Source organism: Microchirus variegatus (assembly GCF_963457635.1).
Source record: "Microchirus variegatus genome assembly, chromosome: 2".
In the NCBI taxonomy this organism is placed as follows: Eukaryota; Metazoa; Chordata; class Actinopteri; order Pleuronectiformes; family Soleidae; genus Microchirus; species Microchirus variegatus.
In genome coordinates this window covers 12,233,507-12,253,662 of record NC_139803.1, presented here as the reverse complement: position 1 = coordinate 12,253,662, position 20,156 = coordinate 12,233,507, and the positions used below count along the sequence as shown (strand labels likewise).

General features: G+C 41.5%; 2 protein-coding genes across 2 annotated transcripts; both read right to left on the bottom strand.

Annotated features, from left to right (window-relative positions):
* Window positions 1–2,859: 2,859 nt before the first annotated feature.
* On the bottom strand, window positions 2,860–11,326 carry ppp1r14aa (protein phosphatase 1, regulatory (inhibitor) subunit 14Aa). Its single transcript, XM_083910723.1, has 4 exons — window positions 11,070–11,326; window positions 6,949–7,029; window positions 6,762–6,794; window positions 2,860–4,159 (listed from the first exon to the last, which is right to left on the bottom strand). Exons 1-4 carry the CDS (start codon window positions 11,268–11,270, stop codon window positions 3,965–3,967), a joined length of 510 nt encoding a protein of 169 aa, XP_083766849.1. The 5' UTR covers window positions 11,271–11,326; the 3' UTR covers window positions 2,860–3,964.
* A 2,079-nt stretch (window positions 11,327–13,405) lies between these two features.
* Window positions 13,406–17,695, bottom strand: dlb (deltaB; the record flags this gene model as incomplete). Its single annotated transcript, XM_083885787.1, has 7 exons — window positions 13,406–14,121; window positions 14,228–14,444; window positions 15,239–15,600; window positions 16,763–17,020; window positions 17,139–17,196; window positions 17,310–17,549; window positions 17,645–17,695. The coding sequence occupies 7 exons, from the start codon at window positions 17,693–17,695 to the stop codon at window positions 13,406–13,408; spliced, it is 1,902 nt and encodes a 633-aa protein (XP_083741913.1).
* Between the last annotated feature and the right edge of the window lie 2,461 nt (window positions 17,696–20,156).

The window sequence follows — 20,156 nt, the reverse complement described above, 5'->3', positions numbered from 1 at the left end:
GTAAAAATTCCTGATTTGTGTCACTGTCTTCTTTCATTGAGCCCAACGAGAAATGAAAGCACTCCCCACAGGACCCCCCCCCCCGAGTATTTTAGTGGCCCTATAAATGATTAGTGGCCCCAAAACCACACACTCTTGACTACACAAGAGAGGGTTTTTAAAGCAAAACAACTGCAACATTGGGTATTAAGACTGTTAAAGCCTCATCAGCTATATCTGTATCTTAAAAAATGTCCACAAGAATTAAGGATTTTATCCTTCCCGTCTCCAAGTGTAATCCCATTAGGAAGGGATCTTTCCACAGTGAGCGTGGAGGGGAAGAAAAAGTCGTCCAAAGCTGTTTTAAGTGTACACAAGGGCATGTGAGTATTGTTTTCACGAGATATATGAGAAAGTATTAATCTTTTATTGCTGTTTTGACAGTTTGGGTCACAATTATTCCCTAACGCAGAAGCATTTAAAGCCCTTTTTACGACCTGTCCAGGAGTTTACCCCGCCTTTTCCCCTATCTCTGATCCAGTGAATCCAATTTCTTCGCCTCTATTTCCATGTGCGCCTGAATTTAAAATAAAAATTATATAAACTCAAGATAATTGTCTGTAACTGAAGTAACAGTCACAATTAATTAATGACTCACAAACCTAGAGTGTAATGTACCAGATCTTTATCTCGTACATAGTCCACGTCATTTGGTAATGATGGTAATTTGGTAATGATGGTAATTTGGAAAATAACCATGAGATCTACGTTATACAGAGTCATGTAAAGAAGACAAACTTTTACGCAAGAAACATCCATCTTTAGTGCTTTTTTTTGTTTTGTCACTATTATTTGATCGGATTATCACAAAAGTGTGGGAATCCTGTTGGGTTAAAGAAAAAAAGGCTGTTCAAAATGTATGATTCCCTCTAAAGGAAAGCATTTTCTTGACAGAACAATAAAGACAGCAGACATCAGTGAAGATGTTCCATCAGTATGCAACAGTTGGTGTGCAGATCACTATAACAAAGGATGCAATTTCCTCGATTACAGGTCAAACCACAGGTTTTTCACAGCAAAGTGAGACACATTATTGATTAAAAAAGAGAAAATGTTCACATACAAATGCAGAGAAAACAGTGAAAAACGCTGAGGATGAGGACTCACCTGATGCGATGAGTGCAGCGTCTCAGTACACGGTCATCCTGGAGTGTGCTGGCTGAGCTGGCTGCCAGGCTGCAGAGTGTGTGTGTGAGAGACTGATGAGTGTGAGAGCGTGTCTGAAAGTACTTGGTGACTCAAGAGAGCAATGTGGCTGCCTGCGGTTTCCTGACGGGATCTATTGTGGTGGAAGGTGATATGTTTTCCTGAGGAAAGGCCCGTCCCGTCCTTTCTCCCCCTCCTACGCCACTGACCCTCTCTCCCCACCTCCCCAACGCCCCCCGTCCCTCCATCACCATCCAACCCCCCCATCACGCCCGCACCCCTGGGACCCTTCCAACTGCTCTAATTGCATTAGCTGTACAGCAAAGGGAAGATAAGATTTGAGCAGTGCTTTATGTTTTCATCAGTGTGTCTGCATGGACATTGGGCCCTGACCTATTTCGACGAGAAGTTGAACGATGAACCACACTATGAGGACGATTCCAGAGTCAACGGCCTTGAGTGCAAATTCCATTCGTGCGCCATCTGCAGCGTACTTTTCCTCAGAGGAAGAGCTTAAGTGGACAGAGCAGAGCTGAAGTGACAATCAACACACTGCTGCTGCTGCTGCTGCTGCCACATTGTCTCTGCTTAAACGCTGGACTTCAAGGTCACTGCGGCCATGCCGCGGCTCTCATGTCACATAAAGAAAAAAGGGGGCTGCTGGAGGACATAACAGTTGAAGGATTGATGAGAGGAGTGTGTGTTTGTGTGTCTGCGTGTGTGTGTGCGCATGCGTGTGCATTTAAAAAGCAACAAAGTAAAGCATCAGCATGTCAAAAGAAAACCCCATGGCAAACATACTGTAACCTATGGCTCCCTGCTGCCACCCAGTGTATAGTTTGGGGCAGGACAGGATTTTGAGTCCAAATTTTGAGTTATTTTGAGTCCAAAAATTATTTGGACCTATTTCTTTTCTAAATGTAAAAAAATAAAGCTGCAATGATTGTACAATGATTAATAAATTACTAAATTAATCATCAAGTGTTTACAATTAATCAGAAGAATGTATTTTTTCAATAAATAAAACAAGTTTTCTGATTTTTCAGCTTCTTAAATGTTAATATTTTTTGGATTCTTTGCTTCATATTACAAAGAAATCATTAAAACGGAATAACTTTGGTTTGTGTACAAAACAAGACATAAGAGAACATCATTTTATGGACCAAATAAGTACTAAGGAATAATAAAAAATATATAATTCACATATGGGACATCTAGAGATGAATACTGGTGCCATAGGTAAGAAAGTGGCCAAAAACAGTTACTACATTAAAATTCAAAATACTGAGGTCTTTTAGGTTTCGTTTTTTGAAGTAACTGGCAACCCGTGGTTGCTCGGCAGCTGAGACTGACTGCAATGATTGGTAGACGGCAGTAGGTGGCGACACATGCCAAAACATGATTTAAAAACATAAACATGATTTGCAGTCTGCAAAATATGTTTTTAATGCAAATATTTTGGCTGTTCTGTTGTTGTTGGTGAGTCTCTGTGACATATTAGGAGGATTTAGCGGCCAGTTTGCTTCAGATTTATTACATAATGCACCTTTAAACTACACAAATGAACTAAATGAATGTGTTTCTACAGAAAATATTACAGTACAACCCAAAATTTCATTGCAACAATAACGTGTTTATTTCTGTATAAGACAATAACACATTTGTAACCTGAACTCCATTTAACTAAACTTAAAATACATGAGGTTATATCTTGTGCAGTACTTATAGTTACTAGTTAGGTACAATACTAGACTTGAGTATTTCTATTAACAATTCTACAATTGTTTTGCTCATGCTAAAAACTGTACATTATATAGTCTGGAAGAGTGACACACCACTCATGTCTTATTAATAATATCTGTCCGTCAGATAAAAGACTGTTAGCTTAGAAATAGGGTGAAAACTACTGTCGACCGTCAATTTCCCAGGATTTTGAGTATAATTATTAATAAGGGGAAAGAAGAAAGGAATTGGGCTTTTAACCAGATGGTCGTTGGTTTAAATCACATGCGTTTACTACTTTTATGTAAAAATGATGGGTTACATGCAGAGGTGACTAATTGGTGCAAAAATAACCAATTCTAATAAAGAGAAAAGTTGCTAGGAGACCAGAGGGGACTAAATAAGACATATGAATATGTAAAAACATTGCCCGTGATACAAGGTAATCTTCAGGACTGGGTAAACCAGTGCCTACTGACATATTAATCTCCTGAAAATGACTTAAAAAGGTCAAAAGGATTTATATTTTAATAAAAGTGCCAAACCAGAGCAACCAAACACACTGGTCATGTTACTCTTTTGGCAGAAATAAAAAATACTCCCTCCCTTTTATAGCCACTTTAGGCAAGAGCTTTGATTTATGGAGGATGCGTCTTTGGAAGCTTATTAAAAAAAAAGGTTATTTAAGGCTGTTATTGCAAATGAAGAAGAAGAGTGGTTCAGTCCACATAAGGAGAGCGAGAGTGGAAGTGACTTAACGTCCTTTCTGGCCACCGTAGGTCCCCCACTCTCTCTGCAGTCTCATCTTTAGAGGTCACTGAATCTAACATTCTGGATCTTTAATTATAGAGTTTTGTACAATGGTCAATGTTGAATAATGCTTTTACTATGGTTTATTTCTCTTATCATAAGTAACATTAGTAGTAGAGAACTCTCGCTTCCCTACAGCTCCATGAACGACAACTGCCGTCTAGTCCGTGTTGTAAAAACAGTTTGGAACGCCCCCCTCCCTGACTTTACGAGACAGATATCTGAATGGTACTGATCTGTGCGAGGGTCAGAGGGTCTGGTTTTGGCCTCGAGCGTGGTGGTGGTAGTGGTGATGGTGCTGCTGCTGCTGCGGGTTGTTGAAGTGGTACGGCTCGTGGCGGTAGTGGCTGTGGCAGATGACCGGGTGCTCGATGCCTTTGCTCTGCAGCTCGTCCTGCTTGTGAACGCCCTCCAGCTTCCCCAGCAGCTCGTCGACGAAGGTCTGCAGAAGAGCACAGGGTGTCACGGGGACGCAATAAGCCGCTCAAACTTGTCATACAGTTACTCCAGAAATATACATGTATCTACAATTTTTTTTTAAATAATTAAAAAACACCAACACTGGTGTATCCCACTGACAAATTTACATTATTATGTGAACTATTATTGCTTTTTATTGTATTAGCTATAATATAAAGTTTTGATACCTGAGGGCCAATTTAGGAACCCAATGTTGGACTGAGGGCCGCCAAAGGAAAAGAAAAACATTTGTAATAATTTTAATGACCAGATTGCAGTTCTACAGTTTACACTTATTGGTCTGTATACAGTAATGTCCAATAAACATTTAACAAGCTTAGTAAAACTATTAACTGTAATTCATTGCGGGCAGCCAGAAATGTTTCTGCAGGCCGCCATTGGCCCCCGGGCTGCATTTTGAGAACCAATGATCTATATGTTCTCAGTATTTTAAAGGCGCCATATGTAAGAATGTGGCCAAAAACGGTTACTACATTCAAATTCAAAATACCGAGGTCTTTTAGGTTTCGTTTTCTGACGTAACTGGCAACCCGTGGTTGCTCGGCAGCTGAGACTCTTCTGACTGCAATGATTGGTAGACTGCGGTAGGTGGCGCCACATGCCAAAACGTGATTTCAAAACATAAACATGATTTGCAGTCTGCAAAATAATTTTTTAATGCAAATATTTAGGCTGTACTGTTGTTGTTGGTGAGTTCAGTTTGTTATATGAACATTATTCCTGAGTGTCTGTGACATATTAGGAGGTTTTTATGGCCAGTTGCTTTAGATTTATTACATAATGCACCTTTTAATATCTTATATCCTTTTATTTTGTATCTCAGGCAGGTTTAGTCATTTTAAAAGTGCCATCTATAAATGTAGTTTTGAGCTGGTCCCACTGTTGCTAGAGAACCTCAACAGAGGGCCAAATTTAGACATATCTGGAACTGAAAACAATCCCCACCGGATGATTTATTTACTCCTGTTTCCGTAATATTTGCTACAGTTCCAAATAATCCAGCTGCCTGACCTACATGTTGTCAGTCTGTTAATCTAAATCTTCCATAAAAAAAAGGGGGAATATATGAATATATGCAGAGTTTAGGCCTTTAAACGCAAGAATAGTTCCTAGAAAAACTAAGGAGCTATGATTAAAAGGAAAAAACTGTGGTTGTAATTCACAAATGTCACTTTCTTGGGTAATTACTTTATGTGGAAAACATCTGGCCACTGACAGTTAACCTCGTGTCTCTATTTTCACCATTAATAACACAAAAGACATTGTAAAACAAACAGCAATCACCACAGTGGACAGTGCACCATGCAGATTCAGTGTTAAGTCATTTTCCAAACCCCCTGTTTGTTTCAACAAGGATTTACAGGCTCGTCTCCAAAGGTGGAAGACATCCCAGAACTGTCCCAGAAGGCTTCACTCCAAGGCCAAGTGGAGGAAGTTCCCACTCTGTGTGCTACGCCGTGTTACGACATTTTTTTTTTTTTTGATGGATTAACGTGCGGCGCAGCACACAGATGTGGTGCATTTATGTCAACAGAACAAGAAGAGGTGAAAAAAAAACACAATAGTCTTATACAAATACTGACCCGGGCATTTGTTGACGGGTTGCCAAATGACGTTTCCGACTCCTCCATCTTAGACGCAGAAGCTCATTTCCTTCTTTGATCAACTATTATGATGTTTTTGAATATTCTGCAATCTTCTAAATTCTATTCACTGGTCAAAAATAGCTGGATCAGATAAAAATGGAAAATCCACCAGAATCCAAAAATCTTACATCCAGCATTTTAGCCGAGTCATGTTCTTCTTTTTGGAGAAAAATATTTGTTAAACAGTTGGAGAATTATGTCTTTGAAATGACTCAAATGTGTATTTAACAGCTTCATAATTCATTAATGGTCTAAAACGACTGTATCTGGAATAATATCAGTATATACTCCAGTTGTTGATGTTATCGGACACAGAAAAGTGGTATCGGGACATCCCAATGGAGGCTGCCGTTGCTTGAACCTTTTTTCCTCTGCCACAAGGGGGCGCACATGGCTAAAAGAAACCATTTTGTCCTAATGTCATGAGATGTTTTTTTTTTTGTTTTTTTTTTAATTCTATGAACGATAGGTGCCAGGAAATAATTAAATTTTCTACACCCATGTGCCTCAAACACCTTTCTTTTGTACTTATACTTAAATTACTGTCTCTTTAGGTCAAGGCTGATTGTTGTTTCTTATTTGTGGCACAAGTATGCATAATACTACAAACCCTGCATTTGCATAAGGTATTGTTTAAGGCCAGACTTGTAAAAATAATAATAATGATAATAATAAAGTAAACCCATCCTTTAATGCAGCTACATATCAGGCTCTTATGACCTACATCGCAGCAGCAGCTCCTCAGTCCGACTAGAACACAGTGTCCAGAGAGACTCGTTTTCTGAGCTCTCGCAGTGGAAAAGAAAAGGAAGTGGAACACAGAGAGTCATTGTTGAGGCGTGTGGGGGAGACAAATACACATCTGCATATTTAACGTGCACGTGAACTGGATTCATCACGGAACGCGTAAAAACATACCTCTGTGTCGTTACTGCACTTCTGAAGAAGCTCCTGTTTAAAAAAAAAAGGAAATAAAAAAAGGAGCGTTGTAAGAAGCCACAGTCACATGAGTCACCTCGTGATACTTTAGTATCTTATTATTATGATTATTATTATATAATGTTGAACAAATACAGTTTGGATGATGGTGGTCAGCGTTATTTACCTGTAACTTTTTCACCCTCTCCTCATCGTTGGGCAGGTCGATCAAGTCATCGATGTTCACCTCCTCTGGCATGTCAGCCTCCTGTAACACACACACACACACACACACACACACACACACACACACACACACACACACACACACACACACACACACACACACACACACACACACACACACACACACACACACACACACACACACACACACACACACACACACACACACACACACACACACACACACACACACACACACACACACACACACACACACACACACACACACACACACACACACACACACACACACACACACACACACACACACACACACACACACACACACACACACACACACACACACACACACACACACACACACACACACACACACACACACACACACACACACACACACACACACACACACACACACACACACACACACACACACACACACACACACACACACACACACACACACACACACAGAGATCACCATACAACATGGACAAACTCTGTTTTTATACATTATTGTGACTCGGCCTCTTACAACATCTCCTCCTCACACATTCCCACTTCAGTCTTCTGTGGTTTTCCCCTACAATACCACGTGTCGCACAAACATTAACCAGGAAATAAAGGACACTTTGTTACTAAGACTTGGCCTATATTTTTTTGCAAATGTTTTCCCCCCTGTATCAAAGTTCAAGTCAATATATTGGGTTATTAATTGAATATATATGCCGTTTAATGATTGTAAACATTTGGAAATAGATTAGGCCAACAACATGTGCATATCTATCCGATTGATAACAATGATTCATTCAGGTTATATCTTGTTTTTTCACTGTTCTGTTCCAAAAGAGGCTCCCATGGTAAACGGTCTGTATTTATGCAGCGATCCTTAAGTCTCGATGACCACTCAAAAGTTGCTTTACACAACAGTTTTTGCCACTTTTGTATAGGACAATTATGTTTAGCGTGTTTTTCTATCACTTATCTTGTGCCGATGTGTCTTTCACAAGGACACATTGGCATTTAGACGAGCAGAATTTAAAATTTTGTGAAGGACAGTATGCAGGTCCAAGCCTCCATGGGGCCCTAAGCAAAATTGGATTTTGGGGATCATTCACACACCTACGATAATAAAGGTATTCTACTTATTCTACTCTGTCACGAAAACGCTTGTAAAACTAAACGTGAAAACGTTTTGTTTGACACCAGATTGGCAAATTTACAGAAAAATCTTTCAATTAATATTTGGCAAAATCAGCAACTCCCCCTACTGGCGACACAGAGAATCAATACATAAAACCAAACCGTTTATAAATGAAATATTAAGATATTAAGGTCTGAAAATCTAAAAATGTGCACAATCTCTGGGGGGTATTAAATTGTGTGACACAGCATTAAATAAAATAATATACTTCAATAATAATGTAAATCAACAGAGGCACCCGGAACAAGGTCATAAAAATGGTTTATAAAGTTAAATAATCACATCTGACAATGATGTAAAAACTCAAAAATTCTAAATAAACTACAGCAATCCAAACTTTTCGCTCTTTTTTTGAGTTACTTGCTCTTGGGGGCCCTCTAGTGGTCACGGGGCCCTAAGCAGCGGCTTAGTTCGCTTATGCCTTGGGCCGGCCCTGGTAGTATGTTAATTAAATGATATATATTCTTCAATAATAAATGGAGGTAACTGTCTGGTAGTGCTGGTAATCAGTGACACAATAATATTATCGCTTTGTCATTATATTGCAGTATATTTCAGCATATTTTTCAGTGAGGGTTCAAACAAATATTAAGGCAACAAACTCTGTAGCCTGCATTAATGACGTGAAACTCAACCACAACTGTTACCGGTGGTGGGGTTGCATTGTGGGTAATGAAGTCCCAAGTTTGGACAAGGAAGAAGAATGTAAAACAAGAAAGAGCCTGGTGTTCACTGAGTTATTGTTAAAACCAGGAAAATGTTAAAAATAAACAATCATTTAAAAGTCAAATTTCTTCCTCACAGTTTGCAATTAACGGCCTGAACCCAGTGCACGTGCCGTGTCGTGTGGGTTTAAACCCTGAAGAGCAACAATGTGTGGTGCAGAACACAAAAAGGGCCCTGCTATGTGTGAACAAACGGTCATTGTACTGCTGCAGAGTGAAGGGACGCTCGTCCCACAGCCTTCCACACCAACACACTGTAATACAGTGTCTGGAATTATCATTCGTTCTTATTACTTCAATATCATGTTCTTCTATACTGATAAAAGTACAATAAACACTGACCGGCTACAATAGCTGCCTGCTTTTATTGTTGTTGTTTTTAAAGATTAATAAAAATAAAAGTATTGAACCACATTATCCAAAATACAGTATAATTAAAATAATTGACCAATAATCATCTTAACATCAGGTGATTTTGTGCTCAGAAACTTGATTAAGTGCACCAAGTGGAGCCAGATGTTTTCCTCCAAAAGCTGGAAGTGCAGATCCAAAATGCAGACTAAAAGTATTGCTGTATAATCCGTGTTAGTTGAGCAATCTTGTGTCTCTTACATCACTATAATCGTTGCGCAAACACACTTACAACTAAGTATTTCCTTTTATAGTGCCAGACAGTAAAGATAAAGGCAATAAATAATAAAAAACATGCATTTCCACATTGAGAAAGTACAATATGGAAAGATATTAACAATATGCCTTTAAAAAGGTGAAAACAGAATGTACATAGTAGACATTTACCTTGATATTTACAGTATCAACAAGGATTGAACATGAGATATTGTACATGTACATTGCACTATTATAAAAGTATATTATATATAGCATATATAGCATGAGCTGAGAGAGCCGTGCTACAGTCTAAGAGCTGCAGGCTGTTCATTTAATGTTTAAAACCACAATTGGTTAAGAGGTCCAGGACGGTGATGGAAACGGTCGTGTTTAAAGCCAGACATGTTCTTGTGTATAAAATACTGTAAATATGTAAATATTTGGTGATGGGATAGAGTAAAGTCTATAAATTGAGTTGTGTGTAATACAGGGATGGGGTAGGTACATACGAGGTAGGTTTGAAAGTGCATTATGTAATAAATCTAAAGCAACTGGCCATAAAATCCTCCTAATATGTCACAGAGACTCAGGAATAATGTTCATATAACAAACTGAACTCATCAACAACAACAGTACAGACAAAATATTTGCATTAAAAAAAATATTCTGCAGACTGCAAATCATGTTTATGTTTTGAAATCATGTTTTGTCATGTGGCGCCACCTACCGCCGTCTACCAATCACTGCAGTCAGTAGAGTCTCAGCTGCCGAGCAACCACGGGTTGCCAGTTACGTCAGAAAACGAAACCTAAAAGACCTCGGTATTTTGAATTTGAATGTAGTAACTGTATTTGGCCACATTCTTACATATGGCACCTTTAACTGTTCCCTATACTAAAAGTTATATTAATGGTTTTAAAAGCTAGTCTGCAAACTCCTTTTTCAAAACGTGAATTTTGCACACGTGTTTCAAAATAAACTATCTATGACGAGAGCAAAAGCCCTGAAACCTGGAGCCAGTTTGGTCCTGATTCCTTCATTTTCACTGCGATTTCAATTCCCAATCAATATTTATCCAACTTATTTTTACACAGCACCATCCTGCACTAAACCCTGTGTCCAAAATGTCTCTTCTTGTCCTGCGTCTCCACTCCCTGAGAGACATGCAGCACAGTAGGGCTCGGATGATGAACTTTTTACCTCCTCCTGGGACATAAAGGGCCCACAGCCTCCTCTGGCTCAGGCCCCACACTGTCCATGTAAGGCAGAAAACCTTCATCACATACTGTACATGCTCTCACTGCGAGAGGACGACGACGACAGGACAACAGGACAGGAGGAGGCTGCACATCTGCAGGATCCCTGTCCTTGTAAGGAGAGTGGTGTTGTCCCCACCTTCTGCTCTCCATTCAACACATCATACATCATCACAGGAGGCTCCACTGCAGAGGCAGCTCAGTGCGTCATCATACTTTTAAACCTCATTTCTGCTGGAATATTTATGTTTTCATGCTCAAATATTTGTTTTCTTGCTCATAAAGTAGGTCAGACAAAAAAACTCACCTGTCCCGCGTACAGTGCGTCCAGGCGCTCGTCGATCCACTTCTCCACGTCCAGTCTCCTCTGCAGCTCCTTCCTGTTGTACTTGACGGTGACGCGCGCGTTCCTCTTGGAGATCTGACACCCGTGCTCCTCAAACGAGTCCGAGAAGTCCGAAGTGGGGTCACTCGCCTCGGGCGTCGTCTCAGTCCGATCTTCTGCCATGATCGTCGTCTTGCAACACTGTGTAGAATAGTCGGACTGGTTTGTGTCTGTGTCTGAGGCGCAGGAGGAGGAGGAGGAGGAGAGGGAGGCGACGACAGCGCAGACTGGCTGCAGAAGTTTTCCTCCTCTGCTGATGTTTAGTTTTACTGATAAACTCCCAACCTTACATCTCTAATATCTGATATCTTGTCACCTCACAACTTGATCCTCAAACTTTATCAGCTTGGTATCTCTCACTGATCTGCAAATGCAAACTAAGACATGAAGGTGTGTTTATAGAGAGAGAGAGAGAGAGAGGTCAGTGCAGGGAGTAAACACAGCTGATGAGATGTTACAGCTGTAGGAGGAAGCACCAGGTGTGAGTCATCACAGTAATCTGGGGCGGATTATGATCCAGTGAGGCCCTGTGGGGCACAGACAGGAAAAGGGCCCCCCATGCATAAAAATCCACACTGGCACAAAGATGCTGCAAAAGAAAAGAAAAAAATAAGTTAAACTAGTACAATTTGACGCGTTTTTTTTCCGTGTGCCTAGGATAAACGCCAAGATATACGCCAAATCCAAAATGGCCGACTTCCTGTTGACTTAAGGTCATGGCGTCAAGAGGATTTTTTGTTCATTTTTTGATCCCACTGAATTTCGCAAAATTTGTCGCAACTTAATGTTGGCCCGCTCCATAGGCAATTGACCTGCGGGGGCGCTACTGAGCCATTTTTGAATTGTTTTTTTTTCCGCAAGTCCATTATTTTATTGAATTTTTTCTGCCAGTTCTGATGTGCGTGGCAATTTTTGTACGTTTTTTCACACACATTTAGGGGGTCAAATTCGAGTTTATTAAAAATAATAATAATTATAATAATTCCTTGAATTACAGTAGGGTCCTCGTACTTGCTGTAGGGCAACACCTGGCTAATAATAATAATAATAATAATAATGATGATATGATTGAGGGGCCGTATTAGACATATCACATCATTTTTTTTTACTTTTGTTATTTGACTGAGGGCCCCTCCAAGACATCAGGGGTGGCTATTAAAGCCTATGTTACTGTTTGAAAAACACATTAATATAAGCATATATACTGTATATCACCCAGTTTGCCACACTCCCCAGTCAGAGAACCACTGGATTATAGCATCAACACATGTCCATACACACTGGCATCAGAGCCAATATACAACTTAACTTTACTGGAATAAAACTGTTCAGGAAGAATTAGATTGATCACCTTTTAAATGTGTTTCTATGTTCACGTAAGTGCCGTTTTTTGGCCTATATAACACACTAAATGATAATGAGATGGAAACTTCAAACCGAGAATCACATTAGAGCAAATATTTTATTCCACATCACAACCACCACACAAACGAAATTAAATAAATGTGAATGAAAATGTGTAACAAAACACAAACTTTGGCATGAAATTAAAAAATGGCACATGGAAAGAGCAACGTGATCAGTAGTAAGACATATAAATATATATATTTAAATTACAGCATCGGGTGATAAAGCACGTATATCCCTGCGTTGAGCATCTTTGGGATATCTCACATCAGCCCACAACAAACTCCACACAATCGACACATATCGAGCGTCTTATCTTCATTCGGCATCGTATAAATATATCTCTGACAATCAAAGTGAACACACAGATCAATTTCAAATAAATAAATAATATAAAGAATTAAAAAATAATGATGGTACGCACAATAAGGAAAAAATGACCAAAGGAAGATTGAAAAAATAATGAAACAAAGTGAACTTAAGAAAGACAGGAACCCTTAATTAAAACAGAGCAGGTTTTTCCAAAGGTTGGGGTATTGTAACTCAGTATTTGGTTTGTGTTGTAGGTCCAATGACAAGTATTATTAGTCTTTGGGTATTATACACGAAAAAGGAGCTTTGCCCTGTACAGTTTTTCAAATAATCTTTGTAAATCATCTTCATCAGAATAGTTAATTCGTCAAACATTTTTGTTTCTTATTCTCACACATTATACGATCTATTATTATCCCCAGGATGAGCAGAGCAGCGTTTTCAGCAGCTCTCATATCATGCTCTTGTCATAACAAGAGGTGTAGTAACAAGTGCTAATAATTCCATTTTTTTAAAACAGTGTCAGTGTTTACTCTGTTTCATCTCAGCCCGGCTCCAGATCCCAGAGCGGGTTCGTCCCTCCACATGAAGTCCTGCCGCTCACCTCTGGACGGACCGCTCTCCACAGGAGCGTGCCTGTACCCAGATCTGCCGTCCGGGCAAAGAGAGAGGCTGAGGCGAGCCGTGCTGTTGCTGATCTTGAACATGCCGTTTGGGACCAGGAAGGAGTCTCTTTCACTCCCACCCACGTTGTTGACCGCCTCCAGGTCGTTGTAAACCGCAATGTCGCTCAGCTGCTTCCTCCCTTGCAGCCTCCTCCTCCTCCTCAGGAAGACGATACCCGCCACCAGAACCAGCACCAGGATGGCGAGGACGCAGGAGATGCTGAGCGTGGCGGAGGACGGCTGAGAGGTTTGACGCAGGGCCGGTTTGAAGCTGGGCTGCAGTGTGAACTCACAACTTGGGCCCATGAAGCCCTTAGGGCACTGGCACACTGGCCCCGTGAAGTGGGTGAAGCAAGTGCCGCCGTTCTGGCACGGGCGAGCGCCACAGGCGTCCGAGCGCACGCTGCAGTTCTTGCCCGTGTAGCCCAGAGTGCAGGAGCAGGTGTAGTCGTTCACGCCATCTTGGCAGGTTCCAGCGTTCTGACACGGGCTCGAGGCGCAATCGTCGGTGTTGATCTGGCAGTTGGCACCAGAGAAGCCGGCCTGACAGCGGCACAAGATGCTCTGGCCTAGATCCAGACACTCACCGCCTGCAGAGGAGAGGAAGGAGTGTGTTATATATTATACAGTATATACAAACTTCTATTTGCACTTTAGCCACAAGGGGTCACCAGAGGACTCTTCTTCTTAACTCACCATTCAGACAGGGCCGGTTGCTGCAGCGGTCCAGCTTCTTCTCACAGTTGGAGCCGGTGTAGCTGGGAGGGCAGCGGCAGGTGTAGCCGCCGGTCAGTGTCTCCACGCAGGTGCCGCCGTTGAAGCAGGGCCCGTCGGCGCACGTCATGGCGATGATCTCGCAGTTCTTGCCGTAGAACCCTTGAGGACAAGTGCACGAGTAGTCGTTCTCCAGGTCCTGAGGAGGAACAGAAGGTGTGGGGTTTAGAGGAGATATCAGGCAACTGTGCGTGTTTACAGTTTGTTTCAGAGAAAGTATTTTTCTTTTACATAACACACTACCGTTCAAAAGTTTGGGGTCACCTGGAAATGTCCTTATTTTTGAAGGAAAGGCCCTTTTTTTCAATCAATATAAAATTAAATCAATCATATATACATTGTTAATATGGTAAATGACTATTCTAGCTGCAAACGTCTGGTTTTCAATGGAATAAATACATAGGTGTATAGAGGCCCATTTCTCTCCAGTGTTCTAATGGTACATTGTGTTTGCTAATCGCGTTAGAAGGCTATTGGATGATTAGAAAACCCTTGAAAACCCTTGTGCAATGATGTTAGCACAGCTAAAAACATTTTGCTGGTTCTATGACGAAAGCAAAGTTGTCTTGACTATATTTTCTATTCATTTTGCAACTCTTTTGATGAATAAAAGTGTGAGTTTTAATGGAAAACACTTTTGAACGGTAGTGTATACTGTTTTCATTCATTCATCAATGAATTCACTCAGTGTGGAGCCTTTAGCAGTCAGATTTTATCTTAAAATATGTGCACAAATTATTTATCTTGAGTGCAAATGATTAAAATATCACAATGCAGGACTTGTTTGTTTGTTTGTTTTTTGGTGCAAAGCTCCTAAAGTCCATGCACTTGATTCTTATACTCTCAGGGTTAATCTCCTATGTGCACAAGATAAAATATCACCATCTGGAACGAGGCTCTTTTGTTTGCCTGTGTGTGTTTGTGAATACTCACGTTGCAGCTGCCTCCATTCTTGCAGGGGTTGCTGTCACACTCGTTGGTCTCCAGCTCACAGTTGGTGCCTCCGAAGCCCGGCCTGCAGGTGCAGGTGTAGCTGCCCTGTCCCGTGTTGGTGCAGGTCGCTCCGTTGGCGCACGGCTTGTGGTTGGTGCAGTAGTTGAGGTCCTGGTCGCAGAAGAGGCCGCCCCAGCCCTCCTGGCAATTGCACTGCCATGGCTGGCTGCACGTCCCGTGCAGGCAGCCTGGGTATCGGACACACTCGCTGCAGGAGGGGCCCTGCCAGCCCATACGGCACGTACAGCCCCCAGGGGCCTCGCAGTAGCCGTGCTTCTCATTGCAGTCCGCCGAGCAGATGGCTGTGGAGGAGAGGGAGGGGAGGGGAGGGTGTGTGATTACAATGGGCACGCCTTGTCATACAACCGACACACACACACACTTACTAGGCCCCCCCTGTCTGACCCCAGCTCGCCTCCAGACTCCACTGTTGGTTAACTATTAAGCCAAGCAGCTGGCAGGCACACTGCCGGAGAAAAATGCTTTCTTTTATCTCCATCCCATTACACACACACACACACACACACATCACCTTGAAAGATGAATGTATGTGTATCTCGGGGAGGAGGGGGGGGGGGGGGCACAGTTCTTTCTCTCATTGTAACAGAGAACAAAAGGCAGATGGAGAAGCACAGACTGGAAAAACACAACACTACAGGACAACGCTAAAGAATAAAGGAATGACTCTACTGTATCATTCTCAAGGTTCAGGTGCCTGTGCATCTGAGCACAAAACAACCTCAGGCTGAACAGGAAGAGATCAATGATGTGATGTCAAAAAAAGAAGGAAGAAAGACTAATTTGGATTGAATGTCCAACATTTGGTAACCCTTTATATGATTTTCACATTCAACACTCTTCCTTTAAACTGTTTTGCATCATGAAGGCCGGAAGTTCTCAAAAAGATGCCTTTTTTTTAACCGTTTGGTGTCACATACACACATATAGTGCAATTTGCAATCTCAAGTGGACCATACCATTAAAGTAATAGCATAATAACTTATAAACAAAGGTTTTACAGTTGAGGAAGCATCTTTTTACAAAACATTATGAACGAAACCTGAAATTTCTTGAGAAAAATAGCGCCTACGTTTACCATTTACACATAATGATAAACATGTATACATTTATATGCATTACAACTTGCAGATCACAGTGGATCTACACTGAAAAATATTATGATCGAAACATAATGCAACATTTTCACAAATTCACCCCATGGGCTGGATTGGACCATCAGGCCATGACACCCTGGTTTATACCCTTCTTATTCACTGTACAGATCAATTGATCACCATTTATTGATGTTTTAAGGGAGTCATTGAGTTTAGTACTGCATTTAGCTGTTTTATAATGTCATTACAGTTGCCTATTTTGCATATTAATATGTGATGATATGTGACAGGCTCCCCTGCACAGATCCATGTGAGTGCTTTGCTCCATGAGTCTATAAAAAACACTTACGTTCAGAGCAGTAGTTTCCCTTCCAGCCCTCCAGGCAGATGCGGTTGCCCTCCTCGTCGCAGGTGTAGTGGCCCAGCGTGTCGTCTCTGGGCCTGCAGTAATCCGCGCATCCGTCTCCAAAGTAGTACTCGTCGCAGAAGACGTGATAAGAGTAGCGCAACTCGCTCTGCTCGCCAAAGTGCACGTCCTGGGACCAGTCTTCTCCGATGGCAAGTCTCCTCCTGGTCGCCAAACGGCTCACGAGGTTGTTCTGGTTGTCTAGAGGAGGAAGAGAAGGTGTTTTGGTTTTTATTTTACAATATTAAGTAGTACTTATGTGCGTGAGGTGCTTAATTGACTGGAATCAGTCCAGTGAATGAGTGAACAATTAACCTACCAGTGTATTCAGTTGGAGATTCAGCATTCCATGCCTCAATGATCAGGGAAAAAGTCCCCTGAAACAAACAAATACATATATTAACTTGTGTTTTTTATGTTTTTAAATGAATAAACAAACAATTAAAACACATGAAAGCTTAATAAACATCAACTGAGAATCACTATTTACCGGCCACTTGAAGTGAAAAGGCACCCGGATGGGCGCGCTGCTGGAGATGGAGGTGTGATCGGCCCTGATCACGTTGGTGTGTCCGGTGCCATAGGTGCACGGTGGCTCGGCGGAGATCACGTCCTCCGCGTGTTTCAGGCATATTCTGAAAAAGATGTGGCAGTCCCTGTGTCTCCTGCAGATGCGCTGCGCCGTGTGGAACGAATTGATCTTGAGCTCAAAGACACCAGAGGACAAAACCTGTAGCGACAGAGGAATGATGTCAGACAACACTGTACGTCCTAAAAAAAACACACACATGATGAGGTAACTTTATTTTACGCAAAACAACTTACTGTGTGCGTTAAGGTCAGAGCCAGCAAGTATGTGATGAGGAGCTGCGCCATTTCTTCCTCTCCGGTGAATGCAAAAGAGTGAAAAGTAAGAAGTTGATGCCAGCATTCGTCGTGCGCAAAAATATTCCCAAAAGTTCCCGAAAAAAATCTCAACAAAAAGTGAAAAACTAAGACATATGATCCTTTTGCTCTTCCTTAAATCCGTCTTCTCCTGACTGACGCTCTTCTTCGTCCTACAGCAGCTGGCACTTGTTTTGGTTCTGGTGCGTAAAAGCGCACGGGGCTTTTATATAGTCAGATTGCGCGCGTCACAGACAGAGAGGTGGAGCCGAGACGGGACCCTCAGGGGAGCAGCCTGACACAGCAGGTCTGCCTGGGGATTTAGACAACATACATTACATCTGGAGCGTATATAGAATATGCATAAGGAGCTGGCGCGAGGCAGATATGGCGATCAATGCATGAATCTTAATCATCCAGAAAAAGTGATGGAACTGGATCCACACATTCTCTGGTGTTAGTGATCAACAGTTTGATATGAAATAATAATGTGGTTGGTAAGATTCTTTTTTTCCATTCCAAACATGGAAACAATGAATTATACAAGTTTGTCAGTTGTTTTTTGAGCACTAGTATAAGAGAATAAGCACAATATCCTCATTTTGAGAACACAGCATCAAATCATTGAGATATTTGGACATTTAAGACCACTGTCTTTGCAGAGAGGGTCAAGATTATGTCTGTTTTGAGAAGCAGAACTCTTGTTTTGATTGTTTCAGGAGCTCTGAGTGCCTTCTATTTGTTTTCTTGTCTTTGCAGCTCACACACACACAACAAAGATCAAACGGTGGAGGAGAAGAATAGCAGACGGCCTCGTCTTATTTACATTCAACTTTATAATTGCTCCGACGCGTGTGAGGTGATGGAGAGTTTGGCGCACAACTTGGCAGGTCCGCATTGTGCGCGTCTATAGGGCGGCTACTGGGGGCCCCTGCTGTTGTGCCATGAAGTGTGTGCGCGAGAATCAGAGAGAGAGAGAGAGAGAGAGAGAGTGGGGGTGCAAGGGTTTGGACTATCATGTTGCTTTTGTCTGGACCTCATATGAACAGCTGTATGGTAATCAACGGCACATGGTCGACACTGTGGGGGCTCCAACCCCTGCTATTGTCTCCCAAAGCGTCTTAACTCCCCCCACCAACGCGCACACACACACACACACACACACACTTATTGATTTTTAGGAAGGACTCTGCTCGGCTTTCGGTTCGAGCACCTGTCGTTGGCAGGGATGCGGTTTTTTGGAGTAAACACACCTAAGCTGCTGTTGACACTGGAGCAGATTGAGCAAATGCACACTCACAGATGAGCCCCTTTTTTAAAAAGTTTATATATATAAATGCAGTGCAAGTATAAATTGGTGCAATCTGCATGAATTAATATGAATAATACATAGTTTAATGGGGGGGGGGATAACCCCAGAGGTGTCATAAACTGCTTCTTATAAATTTCACACTGCACATGCTGGATTATGTGCATGCATATGTATGGTGGTGATTGGGGGAGGGGAAAGGGGAAAGGGGGGGGGGGGACCCCATTGATATTACAATGAGAGTGAGGGACGCGTGCCTGCAGTGGCCCCCCCTGCATATCCTGACACGCTTCCCTGCAGGACAAAGAGGAGGAAACACAGGCACACGTGTGGTGATAGTTTTCTGGTCAAACTTTCAGTCGTAAAAAGTTTCTATAGGAGGCCTTACAGTACAAAAAAAAACAATATAAAACTATGGAAGTAACATGGTCATACCTGCATTCTTTATCTTCTTTTTTTCTGTTATTGTGCCTACATCTGAGTCTCCTAATAAAAACAGCCATTTTTTGACCAGTTTATTAACAAAAAAAAACAAAAACAGGTAAAAGGAGTGCATATGACAGATCCAGCCTCAGATGGGCACATCTAGACACTGGGGCTGCTGTTAGCATCACTTAAGATTACACGTATTTAAATGCAAATAAGTGTAATGAAAATTTGAAATTTATTCCAGGAAAAGAAAAAATAAGCACCCATCTTTTCTGAATCTGTACATACACTACAGTATGTACAGTTGGGAAGAACATTCAGCTCAGGAGTGATAGAACTGACCCTGAAGCCTTAGCTTCAATTTGAATTGACACTATCGTTCAAAAGTTTGGGGTCACTTAGAAATGTCCATATTTTTGAAAGAAAGGCACTTTTTTTCAATGAATATAACATTAAATGAATCATAAATACATACATTGTTAATGTGGTAAACGACTATTCTCGCTGGTTTTTAATGGAATATGTACATAGGTGTATAGAGGCCCATTTCCAGCAACCATCTCTCCAGTGTTCTAATGGTACATTGTGTTTGCTAATCACGTTAAAAGGCTATTGGATGATTAGAAAACCCTTAAAAACCCAATGTCAATGTCTTGACTATATTTTCTCTTCATTTTGCAACTCTTTTGATGAATAAAAGTGTGACTTTTAATG

Coding starts and splice junctions, on each gene's coding strand:
- ppp1r14aa (XM_083910723.1), bottom strand. CDS start 11,270: ATGGCAGAAGATCGGACTGAGACGACGCCCGAGGCGAGTGACCCCACT. Junction 6,795..6,948: donor AGAGGGTGAAAAAGTTACAG/GTAAATAACGCT, acceptor TTTTTTAAACAG/GAGCTTCTTCAGAAGTGCAG. Junction 4,160..6,761: donor AGTGCAGTAACGACACAGAG/GTATGTTTTTAC, acceptor GCTCTTCTGCAG/ACCTTCGTCGACGAGCTGCT.